Source organism: Carassius auratus, chromosome 37, assembly GCF_003368295.1.
Source record: "Carassius auratus strain Wakin chromosome 37, ASM336829v1, whole genome shotgun sequence".
Classification (NCBI taxonomy): domain Eukaryota; kingdom Metazoa; phylum Chordata; class Actinopteri; order Cypriniformes; family Cyprinidae; genus Carassius; species Carassius auratus.
The window spans coordinates 15,104,625-15,130,879 of NC_039279.1; the positions used below are offsets into that span (position 1 = coordinate 15,104,625).

Below are 26,255 nucleotides of genomic sequence, written 5' to 3' on the forward strand. Positions count from 1 at the left end.
CATTTCTGACCACATTGGAAGTCCTAGACTCAATGGGTTGGGCCGAACCGATCAAAGCCTTTCGGTGGCTACTATCTCATAAACGCAAACATGTGCGATCTCTGTGTTGTGTACAGAGCAAGACAGATCAATACAAACCTCATTCAGAAGTCAAAGGGCAAAGGGAAATATAGAGTATTCATTTATGTTTATGGAATATGGCACTTTATTTTTGAAGCGTTTTTTTTTTGTTTTTAACCAAAGTCGAATCATATGCACTTTTCACGTTTTCTTGCTCTTGTTTGAAGCTAGTTTATGATTCTAATTAGGAACATGGTGACATTATGCACACTAATGAGGATCGGTGATTCTCTGGGGCTAGACACGATCTCTAGCCTGTCAGATAATGCAACGCTCTAGATAGAAAACAACGCAGAGCACTTAAAAATAAGGGTTTTATGCAAATTTCAGTGAGTTCACTAACATATAAACACAGCAGCAACCATGTTTATTTCTCATATATTTGTCTCTCACATGAAAAAGGGAGCACAAAATGAGACATACTTCATACAATTTAAAAGTATTTTAAAAGATCTATTTTGTTCAAAAACGTGTTAAAGTATAGTACGTGGCCATCACAGAGCACAGTTTTCCTCCTATACAAATTAAACATTAAACCAGTGGTTAATATGAATACTGTCCAATAACGTCGTACACTATAAACAATACTGAAGCCCAAAGCAGGAGATATGTTCATGAGAAGCGGATGTGCGCTTTAAGTGCAATTCTGCTCAAGTAGCTACTCTCTGGAAACGAAACACTCGATATCTTTCCTTTCCGATGGATATACTGCAATGAACTATTACAATCTTTGTGTAGTGTCTTTGCATGCCAACCAGCGTAAACTGTTGAATTGTGCAACAATCAGGTGTGGTTATTCTGTCATGTTATCGTCGCCCCAGAATTTATTTGCTGTACACATCCACAATGACAAATGTAGCTTTTGAATGTTAGCTATTGTGCACGTAATTCTACATTGGTTTATACAGTAAACATGTATATATATAATTATCTATATATATATATTTGCTTTATCGTGACCCTTTTCTTTTCCATCAACAAAATCCTCTGTATTGTGCACTTCTGGTTCTGTCCATTTTCTATTCACCGGTTAAAAAATAAATATTTTTCTATCTACATGTCGTATCACATTTATTATATGTTAAATCACAGTATACTGGATGGGTTAGAATGGAGAACATGAAACACTGCCGAAGAACAGTAATGCTAATGTCAACGTTTCCAAAAATGTTTGCAGTCATGCTACAGATACGTCCAATCACACATTTTTTGAGATATCTCACTTGATATCACCACATTCATAATGCCTTATAAGATCGGTTGTCTCGATTCACCGATTTCAGTGACTTGATGAGCATCTGGTGTTAAATTTGTGTAAACTTTGGTAAACTGTTACAATGCGGCGTTCTAACAGGAAGGTGTGACAGCCAGTAGGATTAAAGAAGCAGTTTGATTGACAGGGGTGATTAAGTCAACATCCCAATACCAAAATAGGAGCACGACATATCTAACCCAACCCCGGGTCGAGATCCATAATCTAGTAAACGAAAAAGAGCATTTTGTCAAAAGCTGTGAGACACATGCTGCCGAGGAGCCTTACAGACACCAACAGGAATTATGGATAAGTTTGATAATGGGTAAGGAGGACGGCTAAAGGAGAAGGCTATTTTCTGTGCTGTTCAAGGCAGCAGAAGAGTTCCGAGTCGTAGGTTAGCGTCCCACGCTGATGTTGCAGGTCTTACAGCTGGGATCCTTCTTGGCGTTGACTGTGGAGAGGCTCATGAGGTGGCCGCTGATCTCCGCTACCGTGCCCAGGCTCAGATCCACGGGGTCGGTGTAGATGACCTCCAGGATAAGGTCCTGTGCGTGGTGGAACACCAGCCGGCCGTCTTCATCCTCCGAGCACGTCAAAAAGTGGTTGTTGGCGATATCCAGCGCAGGTAGGCGCTGCTTGCAGAACTCGTCTCCAGACGAGCCCTTCGGAGCGATCACCAGAATGACATAGTGATAGGCCGTGTACATGCAGTAGAAGTCGGCAAAATAAAGGTTTGTCTTGGGACTGAAGAGCTCCTCGGCTGGCAGCTGGAAGCGGTAACGGCCGTACGGTGAGTCCTGTGGTGGTTTGCCCGTGTTGAATTCAGTGTTGCAGCTGAAGAAGATGCCCTCGAGCTTCCCGCTGATAGGCGAACCATGGCTGCCGCTGTTGTCCTTCACTGACAGCAACATCTTGTTATTTTGGGCCTCCCTGCAACCAGAAAAAATTACTGTGTGACAAATGGGTTCATAGAGGTGATGTTCAGTGGTACTACAAGAATTCATTTGCACTTAAAGGGTTAGTACACCCAGATAGCAAATTTATGTAATTAATAACTTACCCTCATGTTGTTTCAAACCCGTGAGACCTCCGTTTATCTTTAGAACACAGTTCTAAATACGCATTAATACGCATTAATCCACAAATGACTTAAGCTGTTAACTTTTTTAATGTGGCTGACACTCCCTCTGAGTTCAAACAAACCAATATCCCGGAGTAATTCATTTACTCAAACAGTACACTGACTGAACTGCTGTGAAGAGAGAACTGAAGATGTACACCGAGCCGAGCCAGATAATGACTCATTCACGAGTCAAGAACCGTTTCTGTCAGACGCGTCTGATTCGAGAACCGAGGAGCTGATGATACTGTGCATGTGTGATTCAGCGTGAAGCAGACTGACACACAGAGCGCCTGAACTGAACAGATTTTTTTGGTGATTGATTCTGAACTGATTCTGTGCTAGTGTTATGAGCCCAGGTGAACCGAAGGCTTGAATCAAGGGCAATCATCGCAAATGACGTCATTACGTCGAGCGCAAAAGAACCAGTGAACCGTTTTCTTCAACTGGTTTATTGAATCGAACTGTCCGAAATAACTACTGGTGATCCGAAAACTGATGCAACCGGTTCTTGACTCGTGAACGAGTCAAACTGTTGTTCGTTATCTGCCTCGGCTCTGTGTTCATCTTCAGTTCTCTCTTCACAGCAGTTCAGTCAGTGTACTGTTTGAGTGCATGCATTACTCCGGGATATCAGCCACATTAAAAAAGTTAACAGCTTAAGTCATTTGTGGATTAATGCGTATTAGAGATGCGAACCGTTTAAAACGATTCAGTTCGATTTGGTGAACTGATTCAAAAAGATCCGGTTACATCGAATGATTTGTTCACGAACCGGATATCACAAACTGCTTTGTTTTGAACTCTCTCACAACAGACACAGAAGAGAAGACAATGCTGAATAAAGTCATAGTTTTTGCTATTTTTGGACCAAAATGTATTTTCAATGCTTCAAAAAAATCCAACTGACCCTCTGATGTCACTTGGACTACTTTGATTATGTTTTTCTTACCTTTCTGGACATGGACAGTATACCGTACACACAGCTTCAATGGAGGGACTGAGAGCTCTCAGACTAAATCTAAAATATCTTCAACTGTGTTCCAAAGATAAACGGAGGTCTCACGGGTTTGGAACGACATAAGGATGAATCATTGATGACATAATTTTGCTATCTGGGTGAACTAACCCTTTAACTTCACTGCCATTGACCAACCTCAAATCAATACAAATTTTTGTAGCCGGAGAACACATTACAGCTAATTCTTTAAAATGGAAACTGGAAAAGTAATAGCAAAGCTATCTAATGGATTCTGAAGACTTGGAAAAAAGAATCTGAATCTCAAGGACCAATAGTGTTTTTTTTTCCTTTTTGGACCTTGATAACAGTTTCCATACATTTTTATTACATGTAAAAGAGCAGTGTGAACATTCTGCTAAATGCCTCATTTTGTTTTTTCTTAGAAAAACAGTATCATATAGGTTCAGAACGTTATGGTGAGTAAATTATGACTTTTTTTTTTTTTTTTTTTTTTTTTGTGAAAAATCTGTGGAAGCCGGTTTTCATCACAGATTAAAAAAAATAAAAAAGGAAACTGTGACCTTTTTATCTCACAATTCTGACTTAGTTTCTCAGATTTCTCAATTATCTTGAAAAATCTTTCTCAGAATTGATTTTTGTGTCTGATCAGAAGCCTGTTTCCTTCTTACTATCACTACAGAGTTTAGACCTGATCTTTATTGTTAATGTGGTTATTAAAGCTGAAATGATATAAACAAGTTGAACCACTATCTGAAACACATGAGGTATAATACAGATATCTAATCAAGTCAGTGTGGAATTAACCTTTGAGTCTCACATGAGGTAAGTACTACAACAATAGACTTTCACTCACCGATGGGAAACCAAATTGAATTACTTTGAAATAAAGCAAGGCAATGAATTCTTTAAATCTCACTGAAGTAAGATGAAGTGTTACATTCAGATGCATAAACTAGAGGGATATTAAAAAATATGATTTCCGAAGGGAAATTAACACCCAAACACTCACACACTCCTGTGAGCCTTTTCAGTCGGATTTAATTTGATTCCACGGTGCCGCTTATATTTCACATTTTATCCATTTCTACTGTAAAGACTGATGTTATGGCTTTTTTTATCAAATTATACTATACAGGACAGTAGTTGAATAGAGAAAACATTAAATCAGTGGGATTGCATAAAGGTAAATTCTAAGATCAAAAGAAATGTAATTCACATTTGAGAGAACATTTTAATTAAAATATAAAAACCTTCAGGATTTGGGGATTTTCTAATAAGATGAGAATGAATATTCATATGAAATGAAAAAATTGTCAGTTTACAGTAAATAGTTGCTTCTTGTTTCCATTGTTTGCAAACAAGATTGTTGCATGTTGTTCTAAATCTGTGTGACTTTCTTCTGTGGAGCACAAAGGGTGATTTTGAAGAATATCAATTCACCATTTTTTAATTATGAAATGTTGTGTCATCAAATTTAATTTTCATACAGACCTCTGCAACATTTATTGTACAGAGAACAGCAGGGAAATTCTTCAGAATTGTACTTTTTGTGTTCCACAGAAGAATGGTGTAATAGAGGTTTGGAAATAAAGCTGACCGTTCCTTTAATAATTTAGAGTAGTTATCCCTGTAGAAACAAACCTTGCATGGTCAAAGTACTCTTTGTGTTGGTTTCGATAAAAGACTGAGAACCGTAGCATTCTGCCAGCGATGACCTCTGCTTTCTCCATCAACTGTGTGAGATGAACAGTGGAATAATCTGTAGATACAAAATAAAGAAATAAAATGAATCAGAGAGGGTCAATATGAGCCAATAACAGCCTAAATAGGTCCACGTAAGTATTAGTTCAAACAACTTTTTTATCCACCAAACCACTATACCCTGAGATTTTAAGTGAATATTTCAATAATTTGATGACACATTTGCACTTCACACCCTATATTGGCTAATGGTCACGTGACATGCAAGTAAATAAATAACATTTTACTTTTTTTATTAAATGTTATAAATTATAAATGTTTTAGTTGTGATAGTTTCTCAGTCTGCATTACGTTCCCACTGGTGTAAACGGTAATGTAGCTACAAAATATTTATTTTTTTGTGTTCATCACTAATATTAATATAATTCCACACGTTCATATGTTCCTTGAGCTTTAATTTCGGTGGAATACTGGTGAAATGCTATAAACTTATACAAAAATATTAGAAATTATGTCATCGGGTAAATAACCTTGCGGCATTGAGCTATGCAGTGCTGACATTTGCATGCTCACAAATCCTCATTATAATACACGTAGACAATATGAAGGATTCATCATGCCTATGTTTATTGTGTTAGAACAGAGATTTGTGAGATTGCGATGAAGATGTTTTTTAGAGGTTATAAAAGGAGCGCTATTTGCTGGCATTCTGCCATCCAAACCATGCATGCAGCAGCATCTTGCTGTAGTTATTTAAAAATATCTGTTCTGTGAATGTTGATGCTGTAATAACAAATATTTATTAGAAGCATGTAGCCTATGCTGTGATATCATACATTTAATGGAGAAAAAATTAACATACCAATTAATGTAACTAATTACTTTTGAAATAATCATAACAGTAAGAAGTTTTTTGAATTTGATTACATTTTCAGAGTAACTTGCCCAACAGTGTCTAAGATGTAGGTGACTGTTTCTTCAGTAGAACACAAACCAAAATTTTTAGCTCAAACTGTTGCAGTCTATCAGTCTTATTATGTAAGTGGATGGGAATCACGGCTGATCTTACATTATGCAACGGGTTGAGCCTAAAATCTTGGTTTGTGTTCTACTGAAGAAACAAAGTCACCTACATCTTGGATGCCATGGGGGTAAACAGATAAACAAACAGATGAACTATCCCTTTAATGCTAGCTTTTCCCCGTTTGGGAAACCCTGCTTTAAAATGTTCTCACCGCCTGTACAGAATTCAATGATCTCGCTCCATTCTGACACGGCGTAGTCGCCATCACCCTGTTTGGACGCGGTCTGAACGGCCACAGTGTATTCAGTGCGTGGACTCAGGAACCAGTGTCCTCGCACAGTCATGGGCAAAGGGACTGCTTTCGCTACCAATTTAGTGGGGACGTCCTAGAGGAAACAGATAATAAATGAGATTAGATGTACCTGCAGTTCTCTTTCTGCAAACACATGAACCTGAGAACATTACTGAAGATCAGCTTTTGCCTGCACCAGGTCAGATCAGGATGTGTAAGAAGGAGTGAATATAGAGCTGCTGTGTTCACACACCTTGTGTTTGAACTTGTTGGCATTCTTGGTTTCTTTCTTGTTGAGGTCGATGAAGTAGTGTGTGATCCGTTCCTTTGACCTGGAGTCCATATCCCAGCAGATTTTAAAGGAGTCGCATGTGATGTTGCTGATTTTGATGTTCTGGGGAACAGGGAGATCCTCCATCTCGGCAATGCCACTGTCCAGGGACTTATTTCCTGAGAGACAGATAGAGATGTTGGGAGAGGGAACAGAAAGTCTGAAGAAACTCTTTAAGGAAGATGCCGTTTGCCTTACTTTGTCAGCCTAAAAGTGGATTAAACTGTCTTTTGCAAGATACAGACATTTAAAATGTAGTATTTCTCTTCTGATGGAACAAAGAGGACAAGGGTTCTGATGGAACAAAAAAAAAAAAACATTGAAGACTCATCATGTACTGAGGGGTGTGTCAAAATGTCTGTACAATCAAATGCTCTCTAGAATAAGAATGTCTCTCCCCCAATACCACCTTCCTAGCAAGCAGCAAGTCATCGTTGAGTTTGACATTTATTCTGACGCTGCATTACTGCATGCAAAATGAAGAACTAGCAGCTTAATCTGATGATATATTAATAATATAATTACTAATGTATGTTTTATACCATTATTAGATTTTTTTTTACATGCCATGAGATGAGTAATGAGTTATACTTAGAAATATGAAGTATTTGACAATTAATTTATCTCGTGCGTCTAACACATTGTATATATTTATTAATTTCCAGTACTGACAACACTTTTGCATTTGAAAAAAAGAAAAACATTTGAGATTTCATAACTGTAACACCAGGACGTTTCAGCGAAAAATATGCAATTATGTTGATGACTCATCATGCACTTGGGGGTTTCTCCAAACTTCTGACCAATCAAATGCTCTCTAGAATGAGAACGTCCCTCCGCTTTAACAAGTAGTCAATGTTCATGTAAACACAAGAAAGAAAACAGCACTTGTAATGCCAAAGAGTCTTGAAATGTGTAATTTTAGCAGTGATTTAGCAAATGAGGGTCTAACTTTCATCCAGGTCAATACTGAACTTCTGCACGAAGGATTGCTATCAAACATAGTCACGATTGACTTGCAAGATGTGCCACAAGGCAAAGAAGTGAAGCGCTTTTAGAAAATTCTGTCATTTAATCCATGATGAGTGTTGATGGAAGTGCACTGGAAGGAGAATTCAGTTGGTGCAGAGTAACGTTTAACCAGATTCTGATGAGCAAGAAGATGTTTTGGTTCTTGTTTGTGTAATACGTGCCAAGATCGTTGGTATGACTTTGCTAGTTTATTCTGGGTAGTTGCTAGGTGGAAAATTTAAAAGAGCCCAATTCAAGATCTCAGGTTCATATTTTTACTGCTGTTTTCTTGTCTGCCATATAAATAAAGTTTGATCTCTGATACTTTGTGTTATGATTAGTTTAATCATCAGCTGCTCAACTGGATTTGCAATTCTCTGGTTGATTTGTGCTTTTAAATTTAGTGGACTTCCAGACTACAAATCATAAATTGCACTATACGAATTGCAATCACCATATTTTTATGTGTGGCTTTTTATCATGTAATCAACACACTACACGATCAGATCCACATTTCAGCTCTGAAATAAATCAGAAGACAACACAATCATCATTGAGACCTGGTGAATGTCGAATCAGAAAAACTGCTTACAGCCTTGAATGAAAACTAGCACACAGCATAACACCACAGTCTCTATATGGGAAAAAATATTAACAATATCATCCATTCCTGCATATTAAAAAGCAAAGTGACTATACAATATTCTGATATTATTTGATTTTATCATTATAATCAGATATTATTATTTTATCTTTTATTTTATTATTTTCTCCAGTGTTGCAAGATAAAACCAAGCACAATACAAGTAAACAGTTGAAGCTTAATCAGATAAAATAATAAAATAATTAATGCATATTTAAAATGCTTAGTTTCTTTTTTTTACATTACAGTTATAATTAGAAGCAAAACATATTTAATTTACCTGGAGCATCTAACACTTTACATATTTAACTATGCTATACTTTACCAGTAGCTCTACTAGATATACATTTCATATTTCACTTGAAATTGTTGTATAAAAGGTATCTGAGAGTAATATTAATGTATAATGACAAATCTACAAAGATATCTCACATGCTGCTGTTTCTGATGTGATTTAGAGATGGGCGAATCAATCCTGAAGTATCGATATATCAATACTGATGCAAGTTTTGAAAGTATCGATACTCTAATAAAAAAATATTGATACTAAGCTGTTTTTACTGACCAGTGATTTTGATTATTAAACAAAAAATAATGCCTACAATATGCCTTAAATTGGACGAATAACCTATGTTAGCAAATAGTTGTGTGGAAGGGATTTTCCTGCTCATCTGAACACGCGCTAATGTTGCAAGGCAGAATCAATCAATTACAGAGCGTTCACTCACTTCTGACAGTGCAATTAAATAGAGCTGCGTTTCCCAAGAGTAGCCTAGAATAAGAAACCATTTATGTTTTTTTGGAAAAGGCAGACCAGAACAATGCTGAAAAAACATAGGCTATATAATTGAGTTATTTCACAACAAACCTATTGAAATTGTACCCTAGTATGTGCAGTACATTTGTTTAAATATGAATGTTAAAAGTTCATATTGCTCATGTTCTATTCTGTATTGTTAATATAAATCATACACTTTCCAAATAAAAAAGGTTGCATTTTATGCATGCAACAGCCTATTACTGGCAGTCCCTCATGACAATAAACCATGGTGAAGTGAACACAGTTTAACTATAGTATTTGTAGATTTCCTTGGTTACCACTACAGTAAACATATTTTAAGCATGTGTAAACAAAAATATAACCTAATAAATTTAAATTAAGGCACACTGAATGTTAAAATGCATTTCAAATATAAAGTTAAGTAGGTATTATTAACCATTGTATTCAATACATTTCATAATCTAAAAGTTCAGTTTAGAAGTATCGTATTGGTATCGATGATACTGGCCATTAAAAGTATCGGTATTGTATCGAAAACAAAATATGTGGAATCGCCCATCCCTAATATGATTTCTAGGCTGTAAATATATATATATATTGCTACAAATAATCTCTCTACCAGTTTCTTAGTAAAAACTCACAGAAGTTGACCCGACAACATATGTCACCATATGCCCAAATAATTTCAGATTATAACAAATACCATATAATTTGGCATCTTGTGATATGTGTTTTTAAAACAATTAGAGGCACAAATACCATGTTCCTGCTGTCCAAAGTAAAATATTTGCTTCAAAAAGATTTATGCCATTAAATTATATATATATATATATATAAATTAAATTACCAGTTTTAAACATATCATATATATGAACAGCCTCCTTTATGAAGTGGTTTTTAGCTTGGCCAGTCACTGAAGTTCTCACCTGAATCTGACAATTAAAATAAACATAATTCATAATTTTTTCATAATATATAAAATGAATATAGCAAACTCAATGAATGAGAAATATGTATAATTATTATGTATAATAATAATTATTATTATTATGTATAAATATTATTATTATAACATAATTTCTGTGTCCCACATTTTGCCTTGAACCTTGTTACTGTATGATTTTCCTAGATTTAATTTTTTTTTTTTCATTTAGCATCCTTTATAATTTTGACACCCATGAAGGAAGTGGCATCATTTTGGACTCTTTCTACAGCATGTTGAAAGCATGAATTCAGCTAGGTCAACCACAGTTATTGTAAGATAACATACATTTAATAAATAACATATCTAATACTTTTATGTGAAATTTAACATCACCTACAAACCAACAGCTGGTCCCAAAATAGCCCCCACTAAATGATACATTTCACTAGCAGAGATACAAAAAATGACTCGAAAGTATTTGAAAATAAATTTAGTAATAAAGCCAGACCTCACGAATTTGATGATCAGCATTTCCCGAAGGCTAAGCACTTTCTTTCATTGACTATTTGTTCAAAATAAGACCTAATACTTTCCCTAAAAATGTGTCTCTTATACTGGGCCTTTGAACCGAGGAGGCTAACCCTAAACTCTCTCTGTCCTGGCGCCAAGGTGGCCCGTCCATTCACTCCAGCTCTATAGGGAGACACGATTGAATGAATGAACTTCAAAGAAAGAGAGAAAAGAGAAAGCCACAAAGACGCATTACCTGCCCAGTCAGCTAAAACCGGTGAGAAAGAGAGATGAAGGCAGTCGAGTCAGAGCTGGAGAAGCACCATCAGGGAGGCGTCCTCCTGTGTCACTTCAGATGGAACGAGCTCCTCTCAGCCACCAGAGAGAAGCTGAATGAATGATTCATAGGCTGCCCCTTACTGTAGCTCCCAGCGCTGAATCAGTTCTTGTTTTATCTCTCGCCTGCACTATGAGTTCTCAGAATAAAGACTGAGGATAACAAGAGATCGCCTACGTTAGGGAGGAGCGCTCTGACACCCAGTACTGTCTCAATGGTACACTATTATCTCTGCTGAGAATCACTTGTGGAACACTTTGTTACTTTGAAGTACAAAATAAAGAACTTGTTACGTGGTAGTTTCATATCACAAGTGTTTCTAATTAACAACCAGAGGGTCTGTGAGACAAGAGAATGAGGGAGTCTACTTGTTTAGTGTAATTACTGCGATTGGTTTGGTCTGCTATTGGTTTCCAGTATCAAGTAGCTGTGAGATGTTAAATGTAGAGCAGCACAGGTCTTCTAACACAAACCCACACAGCTAATGTGATTAAGTCATTCACATTCATAAAAACAAACTCAAAATAAAATTCCAAATTGTTTGAAAGGAAATTGATTCATAATGTGGATGGATAATATTTCCAAAATATTTCATTTGATTAAATGCTGTTTTTTTTATTCATCAGGAAAATGAATAATGGTCATAATCAGCACAACCATTTGCAATAGACTATTTTAGGAACATTATGAGTATATATTTTCCATTACATTATTTTCATGACTGTTAGAAACATATTCTTTTTTTTCTTTTCTTGTCTTTTCTGGGTGGTGGGGGGTGGGGTTGGCACTTATTGACTTTTAACATTATACTGAGAAATGTATTTATTTATTTATTATTATTATTATTGTGTGTGTGTTATTTTTCATGACATTATTTTCATGACTGTTAGGAACATGTTCTGAATTTTTGTGAATTTCTTTAAATTAAATGCAACATTTTGATTATTTTAGAATAACTAATACAATGATTAAGTAATGAAGGACAATACAACAAATGATACTATGATTTGTACAAAGTGGAATCACTACAAAATGTTTTTGAATTTTTTTTTATGTTTATGAAAGAAATCAATATTTTTATTCAAAAAATATATATATTTATATCATTTTTGTAGTTGTTACTATTATTATTTTTAAGGGGGGAAATGTCTTTGTTTTTTATATGTTTTGTAACATAAATAAAAACCAGATCTGTATTCTTCATACTTTACGTCACCATTCACAAAATAATTCCACCACTGACCTTGTTATGAGATTTTTAAAGTACCAAGAAGCAATGCTGTATATAAAAATGCAATCAATGCCGTTTATCCAACAAAATTATTGCAAGGACACCGTTGTGGCATGCTGTAACTCAAATTACACCTAAAACGCCGTAAGAGGATCAAAATGCCAAACTGCTCACAATTTAGATTCTATGGGGGGTGTAATCTCAGGCTTAATGGACAAAAAGCCAGGACAACGACACATCTTTCTGAGCATGCCAAAACTCACAGATGGCACATAGAAATAATATTTTTCATTTTTATTATTATATTAATATACAAAGTATTAGCAATACATAGCAAATAATAATGTAATAATAATATATTATTTATATATATATATATATATATATATATATATATATATATATTGTTTTTTTATATAATATAAAAAATAATTTTATATAATTTTTTTTATTTGTATACAAAAATAAGCATTTAAGCATAAATAGTTAAACTGAAAGACTTTAAAGAAATAATTTAATTCAAGTTTGTCCAAATGCTTTTACTGGCATTATATATGTTTACAGTACGTATAATAGCACATAAGCACGCAATAGTGAATGACAACTCAAGCAGCACTAATGACTTGTCATGTAGAATAATCATCAAAGATCCGGACACACAGACATGCACAGGAAACCAATTTAACATATCCTCAGTCACTATATACTAGGAATGTCTTTCCATTATCAATAATATCTTCTGTTGGATTTAATGGCTGTAAAATAAACTGCCCTCTCCTTTTGAAGTTGGCATCAGTAATCCATCAACAAAAAGGGCTCAGTGATTGCATTTCTGAAAAAGCAATAGCAGAAATATACCAAAGCATCGACGCATTATCCTTTCATTAATACTGACTCATTATATATCAGTCACAAGGTCACAGCATCTGTTTCACTAATGAGCACAGATACTCACTCTGGCTTTCATCCGCTCTCCGCATCTGGTTCCAGGTAATGTTTGTTCACAACTGACTAGAAAAACAACTGGTGATGCAAAAGCCTAAGCCTGCAGGAGATTATAACCTAGGACAAAAAAACCCCATTACAACTACCAGCCGGACAAATGCTGCGCTCTCATGGACTCCTTCAGGGGACATGGTCTGCTGTCCAGTCCCAGTGTACTGTCTCCAATGCACCCTGAGCCTAAAGTGCACGCCATTGGTTTAGAGCAGCTTTAGTGTTTGTTTTACAAGCCCAGCACACTCCCATAGGAGGAGCCTAGATTATGTCATCAGCTGGACTTAGTAACTGACCGTGTGTCACTGTTGGACTGAAATATCAGATCGAGGAGTGAGGGAGGGAGTAAAAGAGAGAGAGAGAGAGAGAGAGAGAGAGAGAGAGATCTGGGTTGTCTCTCAGGTGGGTAATCTGTTCACCCGCTCCCATTACGAAAGGGGAAAATATCCTTTGAAGTTTTTCATCCGTCACTTCACCATACCCTTTGCACTGTCTGTCATATTTCCAAAAGATGACATCGTTCTTATAATGGATGTCAGTGTATTGGAGATTATTTGTCTATTGGGGAAATAGGAAAGAAGAATCACTCTTTTCTGGAAATGTGACACTGACATTTTCACAGTTATAGATTGTTACTTTAAAGGTTTGAAGTCTCAAGTTAGATTGCATAATTAGAAGAGACGTGTAGCTTGAAGATACATAGATCTTGGCTTGCTGGTTGCTAGAGTGTTCTAGGCGAAGAGACAGGGAGAGGATAGATAGATAGATAGATAGACGCATTATATAGACAAAAGTACTGGAACACAGCTCTTAATTATTGAATTCAGGTGAGTTAATCAGACCCATTTCCACAGATGTATAAAATCAAGCGCCTAGCCATGCAGTCTGCAATTTCAAACATGAAATGACTAGATCGGAAATTAAAGTATGAACATACTAGGACCAAGATCCCAAACAAATAATGATCACTAATCACCATTATGGCGACTTCAAAAAATTACAGTAGTATGTACATAACTACATTTCTCACAGTGGCACATTTAAAGACAACTTTATAAAGTGAATTCACAGTAAAACAAGGGCAGTAAATTACTGTGACATTAGCATCATTCTGATGTTCATTCACAGTGATTTGTAAGAAAATAACATAACGTGCATTGATTTCACAGCAAATTTCTGACTACAGTAATTTATTGTAAAACAATATTCTCAAATCCTCTAAGTTCCTAGCAATTTGTCACAGTGTACAGTCAACTGTAAGTGTTATTGTGGCGAGTGGGGCGGGGCCGAGAGGCGTGGAAACGAGGAGTGAGGCCAGGTGTAGTGATTGACTGTAATGATACAAACTTCCTAATCATCCGGAAGAAGGAGGCGGGAACCGGCGCACAATCAAAATGAACTTTAATGACAAAAATAAACACAAAATAGCACACCAGCCCCTCACGGACGACTGGTGCGCACAAAATAAAAAGCATTTCACTATAGGTGCTCCAGTTTTATATCCTTCCATCTCCTACGTGGGACTCGATACAAGCGGTGGGGCGCAGGTGTAGCTCATCTCCAATCACTACACCTGACCTCACTCCTCTTTCCCACGCCTCTCGGCCCCGCCCCACTCGCCACAGTTATTATTAGAAAGAAGGGCTTAGAAACACCAGCAATGAAGAAAAAAAAATACATTAAGCTGTCAAGCTGGTCACTGAGAGGCACATAGTGTACGGTGCATAAAAGTTACCAATGCTCAAACTTCCACTGGCTTTAATATCAGCACAAAAACTGTGTGACAGGAGTTTCAATTGCCTGAACAACTGGTGCAAGCCTCAAGTGGTGCAATGTTAAGTGTGGGATGGAGTGGTGTAAAGTAAATCATAGTCCCACTGGACTCTGGAGCAGTGGAAACCAGTTATGTGAAGTGATGAATTACACTTCTGTTTGGCAGTCTGATCTGCGAGTCAGTTTTTGGCAGATATCAGGAGAATGTTACCTCTTCACCGCATTGTGCCTAATGTAAAGTTTGGCGAAAGAGGGATAATGGTATGGGGCTGTATTTCAGGGGGTTGTGCTAGTCCCCTTACATTTTGGACAATGCTATGCTTTCAACTTTGCGGGAACAGTTTGGGGAAGGCCCCAAACTGTTTCATCATTTCTATTCCATCATGACTGTGCCCCAGTGCACAAAGCGAGGCCCATTAAGACATTGTTGGAAGAGTTTGGTGTGGAAGAACTTGATTGGCCTACACAAAGCCCTGCCCTCAACCCCATCAAGCACCTTTGAAATAAACTATTCTCATCCAATATCAACTCAATACAATGTCTTTAAAGTTCCTATTGGTGTACTAGTCAGGTGTCCCAATACTTTTGTCCATACTGTGTAAGGATACATATAAGGACTTTTCCTCTAACAAAATGAAGCCTCACAATGACACCATCCGCTGGTATCCTCACATGACTAGACAACAATGGACAGAGAGAATGCATGAGACCACACACAATGGGCATTTTTATACTCAACATTCTCTAGTTGGCCACTCCACGAGTCCCACAACACCCTCTTTGAGCTGTAAAAGTCCCTAAGCAGCCCTCCACCGCTCTGGAGCATGAGGAAAGAGAGGGAGTGCTTTGTTGCATTCATCCTAATGAATAATAAACAGGAAACATGATGCAGGAACAGAGCCTTTCATGAAACACTTGTGGATTAAATCCAAAGCCAAAGTTAAACGGCACCACTATCATCCTCAAATAAATGCATATGGATTAACATTGAAATCCTTTGTCATTATATATGTGGTGCTGGTTATTGCTAGAGGAAAGCCTGATGGGTGGATTATAAAACATGCCAAACAAAATCTATGATGATTGGATGACTACATGATAACACAGCACACTGACTGAACCTGGCACTGAAACTGAAACTGGGAATTTACCATAAATATCCCATGGTTTATGAAATGCTGTGGCCTCATGGGTGATGTCTTAAAGCTATGTCCACCACTTCACTTTAATAAATCACACACGGAGCTTTCCCTCACAGCCCACTGGCTGTTCATATTTATATAACCTCTCCTTCTTGAATTCCAGCTGAAGATGCAAGGATGATAGATTTGAACATCTCCAGGGTGCGGGTATTACTGGACCACTCTTGTGTCTGAGGCAGCGCATTAAAGTTTTATCAGTCCTTGGTCCCAAGACTATAAATAGACCAGCATTTCATTCTTTAATGTGTTGAATCCGAGGGGAGTGATGCTGCAGAGATGGGATCCTCAGAGCTTTCTTACAGTGCAAATTAAATGACGCATTGTTTATTTTAGTTAAGGAGGTGTTGACATGGATGCTGACACGAAAACAGAGATGGAAAAATAAAAGTGCTAATTGTACAGTGGAAGACATTGCAGTGTAAATGAAAAATGCTAAAACGCAAACTCTGCACTATAAATAATGAGTTTAATAAAGGGTCTTAGCTAAATTTCAAGAAAAAAAAAAACATCTCACAATTCCTAAAATCCCTAGCTAATAAATATTAGATTGAATTGTTTGTAAAGGCTTGTAAATAAATTTGTAAGGTTACAAGTGACTTCTATTCCAAATAAAAACAGTTCTTTTAAATTTGGTATTAATCAAAGAATCCTGACAAAAATGTATCATGGTTTCTTTTAAACAATGATAATATTAAGAAATGATTTCTGAAGGATCATGTGACACTGAAGACTTGAGTAATGAAGCTGAAAATTCAGCTTTGCCGTCTTGGGGAAAAAAACAAAACTTTTAAATATATATTAAAATAGATCTATTAAATTGTAATAATATTTCACAATATGACTGTTTTACTGACCAAGACCCCTTAACAATGGCAAGGCAACATGCTAAAACACATTAAAATCACTTAGCAACAGGAAAGCAATACACTGGCAACCACCCACAAGTTCCAATCTGTTTTAAATTGCCAATTCTCATGGCAACTACAACTTTATTTCATGATTTTTATTTCTTTGTTTGACCTTGCAGGTTTTGTTAGCTGGACACTTGAGACACAGTAGGACATTCTGACCTCAGGCAAGCAGAAACCGTACAGACAGCATCAAATGCAGCCTGTCTTCCCTTGAGTTTAATGCATGAAGTCACATTTTCTCAAAACTGTAAAAAATCAAAGGATCTTAAGCAACGGTAGTAAAGCAAAATGCTTAATGATGCACAGCTTGAAACACTCCTGAAGATTATTACCATTGTACTGGTCTCAGAGGAAATGGATCATTCTGTTAGAAGGGCTGATTTCTTCTGTGCCTTTAGACCAAAGCATAAGCATTATCAGGATGATTACAAGCGGTAAATTTGTGGACGCATCTGTCACAGCGGTTTTGATGTTTGATGAGGCCACTGAATCATAAATATAACTCTTGTAGGATATACTTGTGTCTCTGCTGTGCGGTTTTCTGATGGGACTCTGATGTAATGCCATCGGTCAGTGTTTCAGGATATTTATAGGAACATCACATTTATTGAATAATATTAGATCTTGGACTAATACTTTGCCAATATGCCATATCAAATAGATTGTAAAAATGTTTTTAGTCTTTTTTAGTTGTTGTAAGAAATGTTTCTAATTGAATTTGTTTTCAGCTGTTCACTTACAGCTTCGTCACTGAAGTGCACTGCCGATTAGGTAACCACTTGGATTAGTCTTTAAGCTAAAATGTGCCATTTACACACATAGACCTCATGAGGCCGAACAACTTTGCAACAACTGGTCAAAGAGGCAACAGACAGACTCAAACAAAGCAGGTGAGTTTATTAAGGGAACTGAGAAGAAGCTTCCAACTTAGGTGAATCAAAAAAGTGATCAATGGAAGCGAAGAAAACAGTCTTATCTGAGCTGAAACTTCTAATCCTTCAATAGCTAGTACAGGCTTGACAGGCTGACAAGGAATCCACTTAAGATGTTTGTAACCTTGAGACCAACTGACAAGCGACTGTGGTGAGTGTATATATTTGAATGGTGTGGTAAGTGGATTCAGGTGTCCGTGATTAGTAATCAGGTGATTGTGAACTGGTGTAGGAGGCTGGTTTAGCTGGTGAGGCAGGTGATTCCATGATACTTTTGTACTGACAGTCAGCACTACACCCAACAGAAATTCAGGGTTTTGTGAAAAGTGCACATTGGAATTTGCAATGTTCCTTTTTTTCATCCAATGGCCACCAAACTCGGTCAACATTACTTCAAGACACAGGGGATACAAAATTGCCAATGGATGTTTAATATCTTGAATGGTTTGCCTGTGGCGAGTCAATGAAATTATGGTGAGAGATGAAAAACAGAATGTGTCTAATAACTTATGCACACATTGCCTGATTTTAATCTAACTTCAGCACTTTGTCGTATGAGGCTGATCACATACAGTTCTGTGCAAAAGTCTAAGGCCACTAATATATTTACCAACAAAAAATGGTTTTAAGTCAGTTATATCTAACTTTTTCGCAATTGTGTCAGTAGTAAATATAAGTTCACATTTCCAAACATTATTTTTGCCATTAATCGTAATAATCCAGTGAGATTTTTGTTTGCACAAGGAGTCTGGCAGCAGCCAGTGTTCTACACAGAAATCTGATCTCATCTTCATCAGTATGTCTGGAATAACATGAAGAAACAGATAAAACTGAGACAGACTAAATCCAGAAGAACTGTGGCAAAGTCTCCAAAATGCTTCAAGAAACCTGCAAAGCTACCAGTGGCCTAAGACTTTTGCACAGTACTGTATATGTGACTATTATGAGTCAACGTTATAGAACCACCAAATGGCAGCAGAAAGTGTCATTTAATTTTTTTTTAAATCAGCCTCTTAGTTTTTATCAGTTTTTTTTTCAAACTTAATGTCAAAACATGGCAGATGCAAAACTGCAAAGGGATTCTTGATATTTTAAATACTGTTACCATATACAATAGCAACGTGTCAAACTTGAAGGTAAGGCAGCTATCATGCTTAGAATTTGGATTTTTGGAAAAATAGGGCAATGAATTAATGCATACTCCTTCTAGGAGAATCATGCAATTCTCACCAAATCTTCTTTCTGTTGAACTGATTCTTATTTTATAATATTCTAAAAAGTAATAAAGGCTATGATAATTAGCACAGCAAAATAAATCTTCATTATCTATCAATAAATTCATTTAAAATAAATTCATTATCTATCAATACCTGAGATGACTTAAAGAAAACACATAAATCAGAGATTTATTTGGTCAGACATTCGGTTAGCATTGTGAAACATAACACCTTTCTGAATGCTCCCTTTCACTCTAAATGTATCTTTGTTCAATGTTACCTGGTGACTGTTTCTGTAGAGTGATATATCATACTTTTTATAATAGCATTGTGCTGAACTGTTTTTTATTTTAGTTTTTTAGTTTCATTACGGATCAGGCTACATACAGCAATCTGTGTTATCTCATCTAACTTTGTATTTAAATATGAAGTGACATATTCTCTTTTCTGTTTGCCAACTCCTGAATAAACTGTATAACAGTGGTGGCCACTCTAGCATAAATGAACTATTTTAAAGAAAAAATTTCAATCCTGCCATAAATTTGAAGCCGTAGAGTGTAGCGGTTGTCGTCAGACACCAGGACAGGTGGATAAACAGCCGTGACTTGTCTTCATAACAGCTTACTAAAACCAGAGCGATTTCGAAGTGAGATGAAACAGTCAAGTGAACTCTGCAATGCACTAGACATTGTTCACAGGAAGCAACAGATCGACAAGCATCCATCTTTCCACCTCAAACAGTAATCCATTCATTCTCACTACTGCAAACCATACTAATGATGCATCTATCTCAGGTATGACACACTGCCCTGTATCCTCTTCACTTCAGCCATTAATTGAAATTTCAATTAAAGTGAAAGTAAACAGAAATGATGTGGCACAAAGTTTCTACACTTCCACAGCTGTATTGGCTGACCTAGTTTATTTCACTAACCCCAACGGTTTGTTTTTTACAATAACATAATCACATTAAACAGTCTAGACCCCATGGGGTATTCGTTGTAATCCTTACAGTTTGTTAAACCAACTTTCTTTATGACAGTCACATTTTCATACTGCACTGACTGTTAAAGGGACAGTTCACCCAAAAATGTAAATCCTTTATCATTTACTTTTTAGAGATCATCAGAGACATTCATTTTTTCAGTATTTACTAAACTGCTAATCAGTTTTTGTTTCTAATCTGAGACATCATATGAATGAAAATGGGCTGCAGACAGCAGGGAAAAAGCATGCAATATGCAAATAATAAAATACATACAGTATAGTCATGCAAACAGGATTTATGTATTGTTGATAATGTAAAAAAATAAAAGGACCCACTTTATATTAAGTGGCCTTAACTACTATGTACTTCCATTTTAATTAATAATTTAGTAAAATGTACTTATTGTGTACATACATGTTTTTACATTGTACTTATATAAAAAACTACATGTAATTACATCTGTATTTAATTTCTGTAATTACATTTATAATTACACTGTTGACCCATACTTTACACCTTAACCCACCCTTAAACTTACCCATACCTCCAACCCTCTCCCTAACCTTACCCCATCCCACCTCAATAGCAGCAAAAGTTTTTTACAATACAATATGAACACAATAAGTACATTGTACTTATTTTGTATGTAAGTACAGTAGTTAAGGCCACCTAATATAAAGTGGGACCAAATAAAATAAAAAAATAGATTTGTCAGCTTTTGAAAGCAAGAAGAAAGCACTCCCATCATCTTTTGTTATTGACTAGCCAAACTCTGCCATATTCTGGAGCAAATCCATCATCATTAATCCAATCTGTCATCATGAATATAGCTAATTTGTAGACATTTAGGATGCATTTATGCATTTTCTAGATACATTTACCCAAAGCAACTTACTGTACATTACACTCAAAGTAGGCATTATTTTTTCATCAGTTAATGGATTTACTTATGATTGGAAATCAAATTTATGACCTTCGTGTTAGTCTGCTAAATAACATTTTTGAGTTCTCTTGTTATTTATACATTTACATAATTATCTGTTTGTTTGTTTTTTCAGTCATTTTTTCAGTCAAGTCATTTTTCAGTCAAGTCATGTTATTATGTTAGATATTGTTAGGCAGATATGTTAGTTTTGTACGATAAACAATTTTGGTTCTGTCTTGTTTCACTGCTTGATGTCAAATTACAAATTCTGGCTCCAGAAGCAAAACCAGTCCTGAGTTAGGTGAATTTCAACAAAACATGCAAACAACACACAAATGAGCAAGAATTATGCAGACCTCATCTCAAATGAGGGTATACAGATGAGGAGAGTTGATGTTCAGTCTTGATCCATGAGAGTGAATACTCACATGACTGAATCTCTTAATAGAGCAATGTGGCGTGTAACTGTATTAACACTCTGGTCTTTAGACAGAAGTTGTGAAAAGCACACATACACTGTGTGAAACTGTGACAGCAGTGATATAACATCACAGAGAGAGATGTGATCTGAGAAAAGCAAGCCTGGCATGGTGTTTCTTTTGGTGTGATGTTTGAGCTTGAGGTGATGGAAAAACATACAAAGTTGAAGCTGAAGGCCATAATGTTGAGCTTTTATTAGACGTTTAAACATCATAAATGGAGTTTTATGAGTTTTTGTCTTCAGTTTTGGTTTAATGCAAAATATATATATATATATATATATATATATATTCTAACATCAGTGTGAATACATAATGACAGAATTTACATTTTTGGTTAAACTACCCTTTGAACCAAAGTCTATTGGCTGTTTAAAAAAATACATATTTAAGTGTCTTCTGTTTTTAAGTTGCACTTAAAATCCATTCAGTTTGCTATACCTCTTTAGTTAACTGTTTAATGTAGCTATGACATAGAAAATGTATTTAGATTTAACCCAAAAGGGTTTACTCTCAGCTAACACTCTTTGCCCCAAATTTCCAAAATTTCACTTTTTCAAACAGCATGACTGTCTCTAGAAGCATGTTCAGCTGAGAATAGGCTGATAATCATGAATCAGCTCCATTATTCATCTGATCCATTTCTGTTTTGTTGTCATTTTGCAGTGCTATATGTGCACAGCGGACACAATTAGCAAATTGATGGCCATGTTAAATCGCTTCTTTCACTAGCAGGCGGGCTTGGCAGATGGTGGCCCCTGTTTTGGAGCCAGTCCCCCCATACACAGCTGGCCAAAGCTGTATATTCAGACAAGGGTAGTGAGTTAGCACTGTCAGGCTCCTGTAGGCCCTCACACAAAGGACTCCCCATCTGAGGCCTGCCCCAAGGGGGGAAAAACATTGACTTTAATGCATGCTTATCAAGGAGTCCCAAAGCACAGGGCAGCTCGTCCATTTTTTATCTTTTCACAAATGGTTGCAGTATTCTGTGCTTTAGGTGCAAATGCTTGCTTTGAGTGCATCTGCAGTTTCACAGTGAATATATAATGGAAATATGGACTCATTCCTCATGAATCTTAGTAAAGGATGTACTTACCATATTAGCACCAAGCATTTACTAGAACATTGGTTCTTAATTCCAGTCCTTGCAACCCCCTGCTCTGCAAATTTTGTATGTCTGTCTCATCTCTTCAGACGTTCTTCTAATCGAACGTAAGTGCCCTGCGAAGTGGACATCACAGGATGATTCCAGTTCGAAGCGAACGTACATTCAAAGTGCATTGAAGTATGTGAGACGTGAATTTAAATTGTATTTATTTACAGAGGTGTATGATGTCAAGACGTTGTGCAGCGCAAATCCGTGAATGAATGTTCCGAAGTGAAGTAAACTTCAACAGATTTCCCCTGCTTAGGGTAGAGAGCAAAGAACACTGTGTGGAGACCATGTCAATCGGAACACAGTTCATGCACGGAGCTCGCTGATTATTTGAATCAGGTGTGTTAACAAAGAGAGACATGCAAAATGTGCAGAGGAGGGGACTGGAATAGAGAACCGCTGTACTAAAAGATCAACACGGGTGCCACTCTCATTCTCTGTAAATGATTATATGTGTGTCTCAATTATTAAATTAACAGGACACTGGCCTTATTTACATTGATAGATTCACATTTCTTTATGTGCAATGCAAAATAAATAATTTTTTTTAGCAAATTTACATATTGATTCATTTACATTGAATTCTTGCATTGACTAGACAAAAAATTATCTAAATTGGCTTTTAATGAGATTTAAATAGTATTTCTCACATTCTGTTTTTTTTTTTAATTTAAAATTTTTATTAAAATATGTTGAAACTGAGTGAAAAAAACCTATTCAAATTATAAGCATAATTCCAAACTCATTGTGATATGGCTGAAATAACAGTACTTTTTGATTTGGATTAGGTTTGGGCTTAATAACAATAAATAAATTGGTACTTTGCAAGGCTGTGACAATATATTTGCTATTGTGGGTAATAGTATAATAACCAGCCACTAAAAACCCACATCTGTTGACCACTGATCTCTATAATAATGGGAATCATTTCCTTACTGTGGCTCCTAGTGTAAATTGTGGATACAGCCATGATACTTTGAGCCTTGGAATCTAGAAATCATTGGATCCTTGGTAATTTGGTAAAACTAGTTAACAATTCTTCTGAACTCTGGCACAGATGTCAATCATTATGCCAACACAAATGAAGAGTTTGGCACACTGAGATGTATAAAACTCCTCTGACAGATGGGTCAGTAAAAGAATGTATCTATTGTGACTCAGTCATGTTCATCATATCTCTGTCTAGTTCCTTCTTGGCCCAAATCTGTGCACATTATTAGCCAAGATCTATTAACCAGTAAGATTTTGTGATTCTCTGCGTGTGTTTAACATGTCTAGTGCAAACAGAAGCATCCAAATAATATCTATTCTGTTAAAAAGCAATATGAATGGACAAAGTATTTACAGCACTTTTCTAAAGCTTGTCTTTATCTGCCTCTGTCCATATAAGAACATTAAAACAATAGAATCTAAATCAATAGAGTTGTATGTCTACACCCATTATATCACTCAGAGGACTGTGACAGCTTCGATTGTACACTGCACGGACCGTGTCAATAAGAACGTTCTCTCTCTTTTTTTGTCTCTCTCTCTCTGTCTTGTGACAGCATGGCTGAAGGGACTTTAAGTTCCTCTGCACATTACTGGTATAGAATACAAATCAGAGCTTGAAGGAAATTTCGTTCAGCTCAAAGCATGTTCTTTGCTTTAGCTCTGATATACTGAAGATAAACAAGTCCACAGAAATCAACACACAGCTATTTCATTATCCACTTTTACATTTGCTTTAACATATTTACTCAAAATATACTAAACATCATTTGAAACTGAAAACTGTCACTAGACTGCAACACACATCTGTCAGTTACAGCTGTCAACTTACTGTATGCAAAAATTTTTTTTTTTTTAAATGTCTAGATATCAGACAATTAATTGGCTTGGCCAAAAAGCAAATACTTATGAAGTACTAAATATTCTGCCATTATGATACACAAGGAAAAAACATAGTAGGCTATATGTTTCTGTTCTTTGACATGCTTTGTATTTTTAATATTATGCTCCTCTGTTCCAGAGCTGCACGAGACAAGAGAGCTTTCTCTAGAAAATCAATGGCTAAGAATGCCTTGAAACGCACGCACTTGGATACACCCATAAATCCTGTACATAACCATTAATCATGAATTTAGTAGATACATATGCGCATAAGACAATGGGAAATACAGTCTCACCCAGATGATTCAGCATATTTAGAGTGTGGATCGAATAAACATTTTGCTTTCATTACTATGTGAGCAAGAGAGTAAACTGCTCACTGGTCGTGTATCCTGAGATGCATGCAGCTGCAATCCGGCATTGTTTCAGTATGGTGCGCGCGCAATGACCGTGTCCATGGTGCTGAACGTTACGCGAACATCATATTGAAACAAGCATTCAAGTGAATGGAATTTTAATGCTCGGAGAGCATGCACCTCTTTCTGTGACCCAAAGGAAAATAAGAAAATGCACCTAAGTGTGCATACATGCGTCTTAAACGCATTTAATTGATACGGAATGATGTGATTTATTAAAACGTCGTTTTATGAATCACAGCATGTGCGTCTTATGGTGGTTCATGAATTATAAAAACCCCTTCTTTGTCTAGAAAGCTCAAATTCAATGCTTTTGGAAGAAAAATAACTAAGCATCCTCACTCGCAAATTTATAGCATGCACTTTCATGCACGCGCCGTCAATTTTCACGTTTTTCAAAAAGGCGCAATTGCTATTCAGCACGTGAGTTGCGTGATTGCTTTTGCGTGCATGTATTTCCAAGTGACAGTCCAGCTCCAGCTAAACGCGAGAGGATCTTTTAAAGCATGCCTTACATGCATTTGCATTTAGAATTTTGCATGCATTTAAATATTTCTCCGTCTTTAAATCTCAAACGCAATGGCACTGCTCCTCCACTTCACCTGTCAGAGGGCAAATTGAAAATTTAGCAAAAGTAACAGTTCTTACCTTCTCTCTCACAAAGCTGAATGGCGTCCAGACTGAGATTCTTCATCATGTCCTCGCACGGGCTCGTGGGGCTGCTGACACTGTGTCCCACGCGTGGAACCTCCATCATTGAGCCTCTAAATGACTGATATTCCGCCGGTGAGAGTGACTGCAGTGCCGCAGGACAGATCTTCACTCCGTGCTCTCTCTGTCTCCCACGGGTTTCCACAGTGTGCTGCTGATGAGAGCCACGTCAGCACATCGTCACGGCCGCTCCATCGGAGCTGATCTCTGATGCGACACGCGCAGTCAAGGGCAAAGAGCAGCGACCTGTTCTACTGTAATGCAAAATGCAATGCATAAATAATCAAATAAATAGAAATAAGTCCGTTTTTGTGAGATGTACTCTTGAAATTGCGAGAGAAAAAAAAATGATTTTGTATCTTGCAGAGAGAGAAAAGTCTGAGATAAAAAGTCTCATTTAAAATGTGTAACTTT

General features: G+C 36.5%; 1 protein-coding gene across 4 annotated transcripts; it reads right to left on the reverse strand.

Moving 5' to 3' along the window:
- Positions 1-185: 185 nt before the first annotated feature.
- On the reverse strand, positions 186-26,022 carry LOC113056352 (phytanoyl-CoA hydroxylase-interacting protein-like). 4 transcript variants are annotated; one of them, XM_026223094.1, is made up of 5 exons: positions 25,779-26,022; positions 6,748-6,944; positions 6,414-6,588; positions 5,119-5,236; positions 186-2,305 (listed from the first exon to the last, which is right to left on the reverse strand). In XM_026223094.1, exons 1-5 carry the CDS (start codon positions 25,885-25,887, stop codon positions 1,771-1,773), a joined length of 1,134 nt encoding a protein of 377 aa, XP_026078879.1. In that variant the 5' UTR covers positions 25,888-26,022; the 3' UTR covers positions 186-1,770. The 4 variants fall into 4 exon arrangements, with proteins under 4 accessions (XP_026078879.1, XP_026078882.1, XP_026078880.1 ...); XM_026223097.1 differs by lacking the exon at positions 25,779-26,022 and adding an exon at positions 25,067-25,140; XM_026223095.1 differs by lacking the exon at positions 25,779-26,022 and adding an exon at positions 13,219-13,452.
- Positions 26,023-26,255: the final 233 nt, after the last annotated feature.

Excerpts from the sequence above, each read along its gene's own strand:
- LOC113056352 (XM_026223094.1), bottom strand. The coding sequence starts at position 25,887 with ATGATGGAGGTTCCACGCGTGGGACACAGTGTCAGCAGCCCCACGAGC. Across the intron at positions 5,237-6,413 it reads CATTGAATTCTGTACAGGCG|ATTATTCCACTGTTCATCTC; the intron begins GTGAGAACATTT and ends TTGTATCTACAG. Across the intron at positions 2,306-5,118 it reads GAGTACTTTGACCATGCAAG|GGAGGCCCAAAATAACAAGA; the intron begins GTTTGTTTCTAC and ends TTCTGGTTGCAG.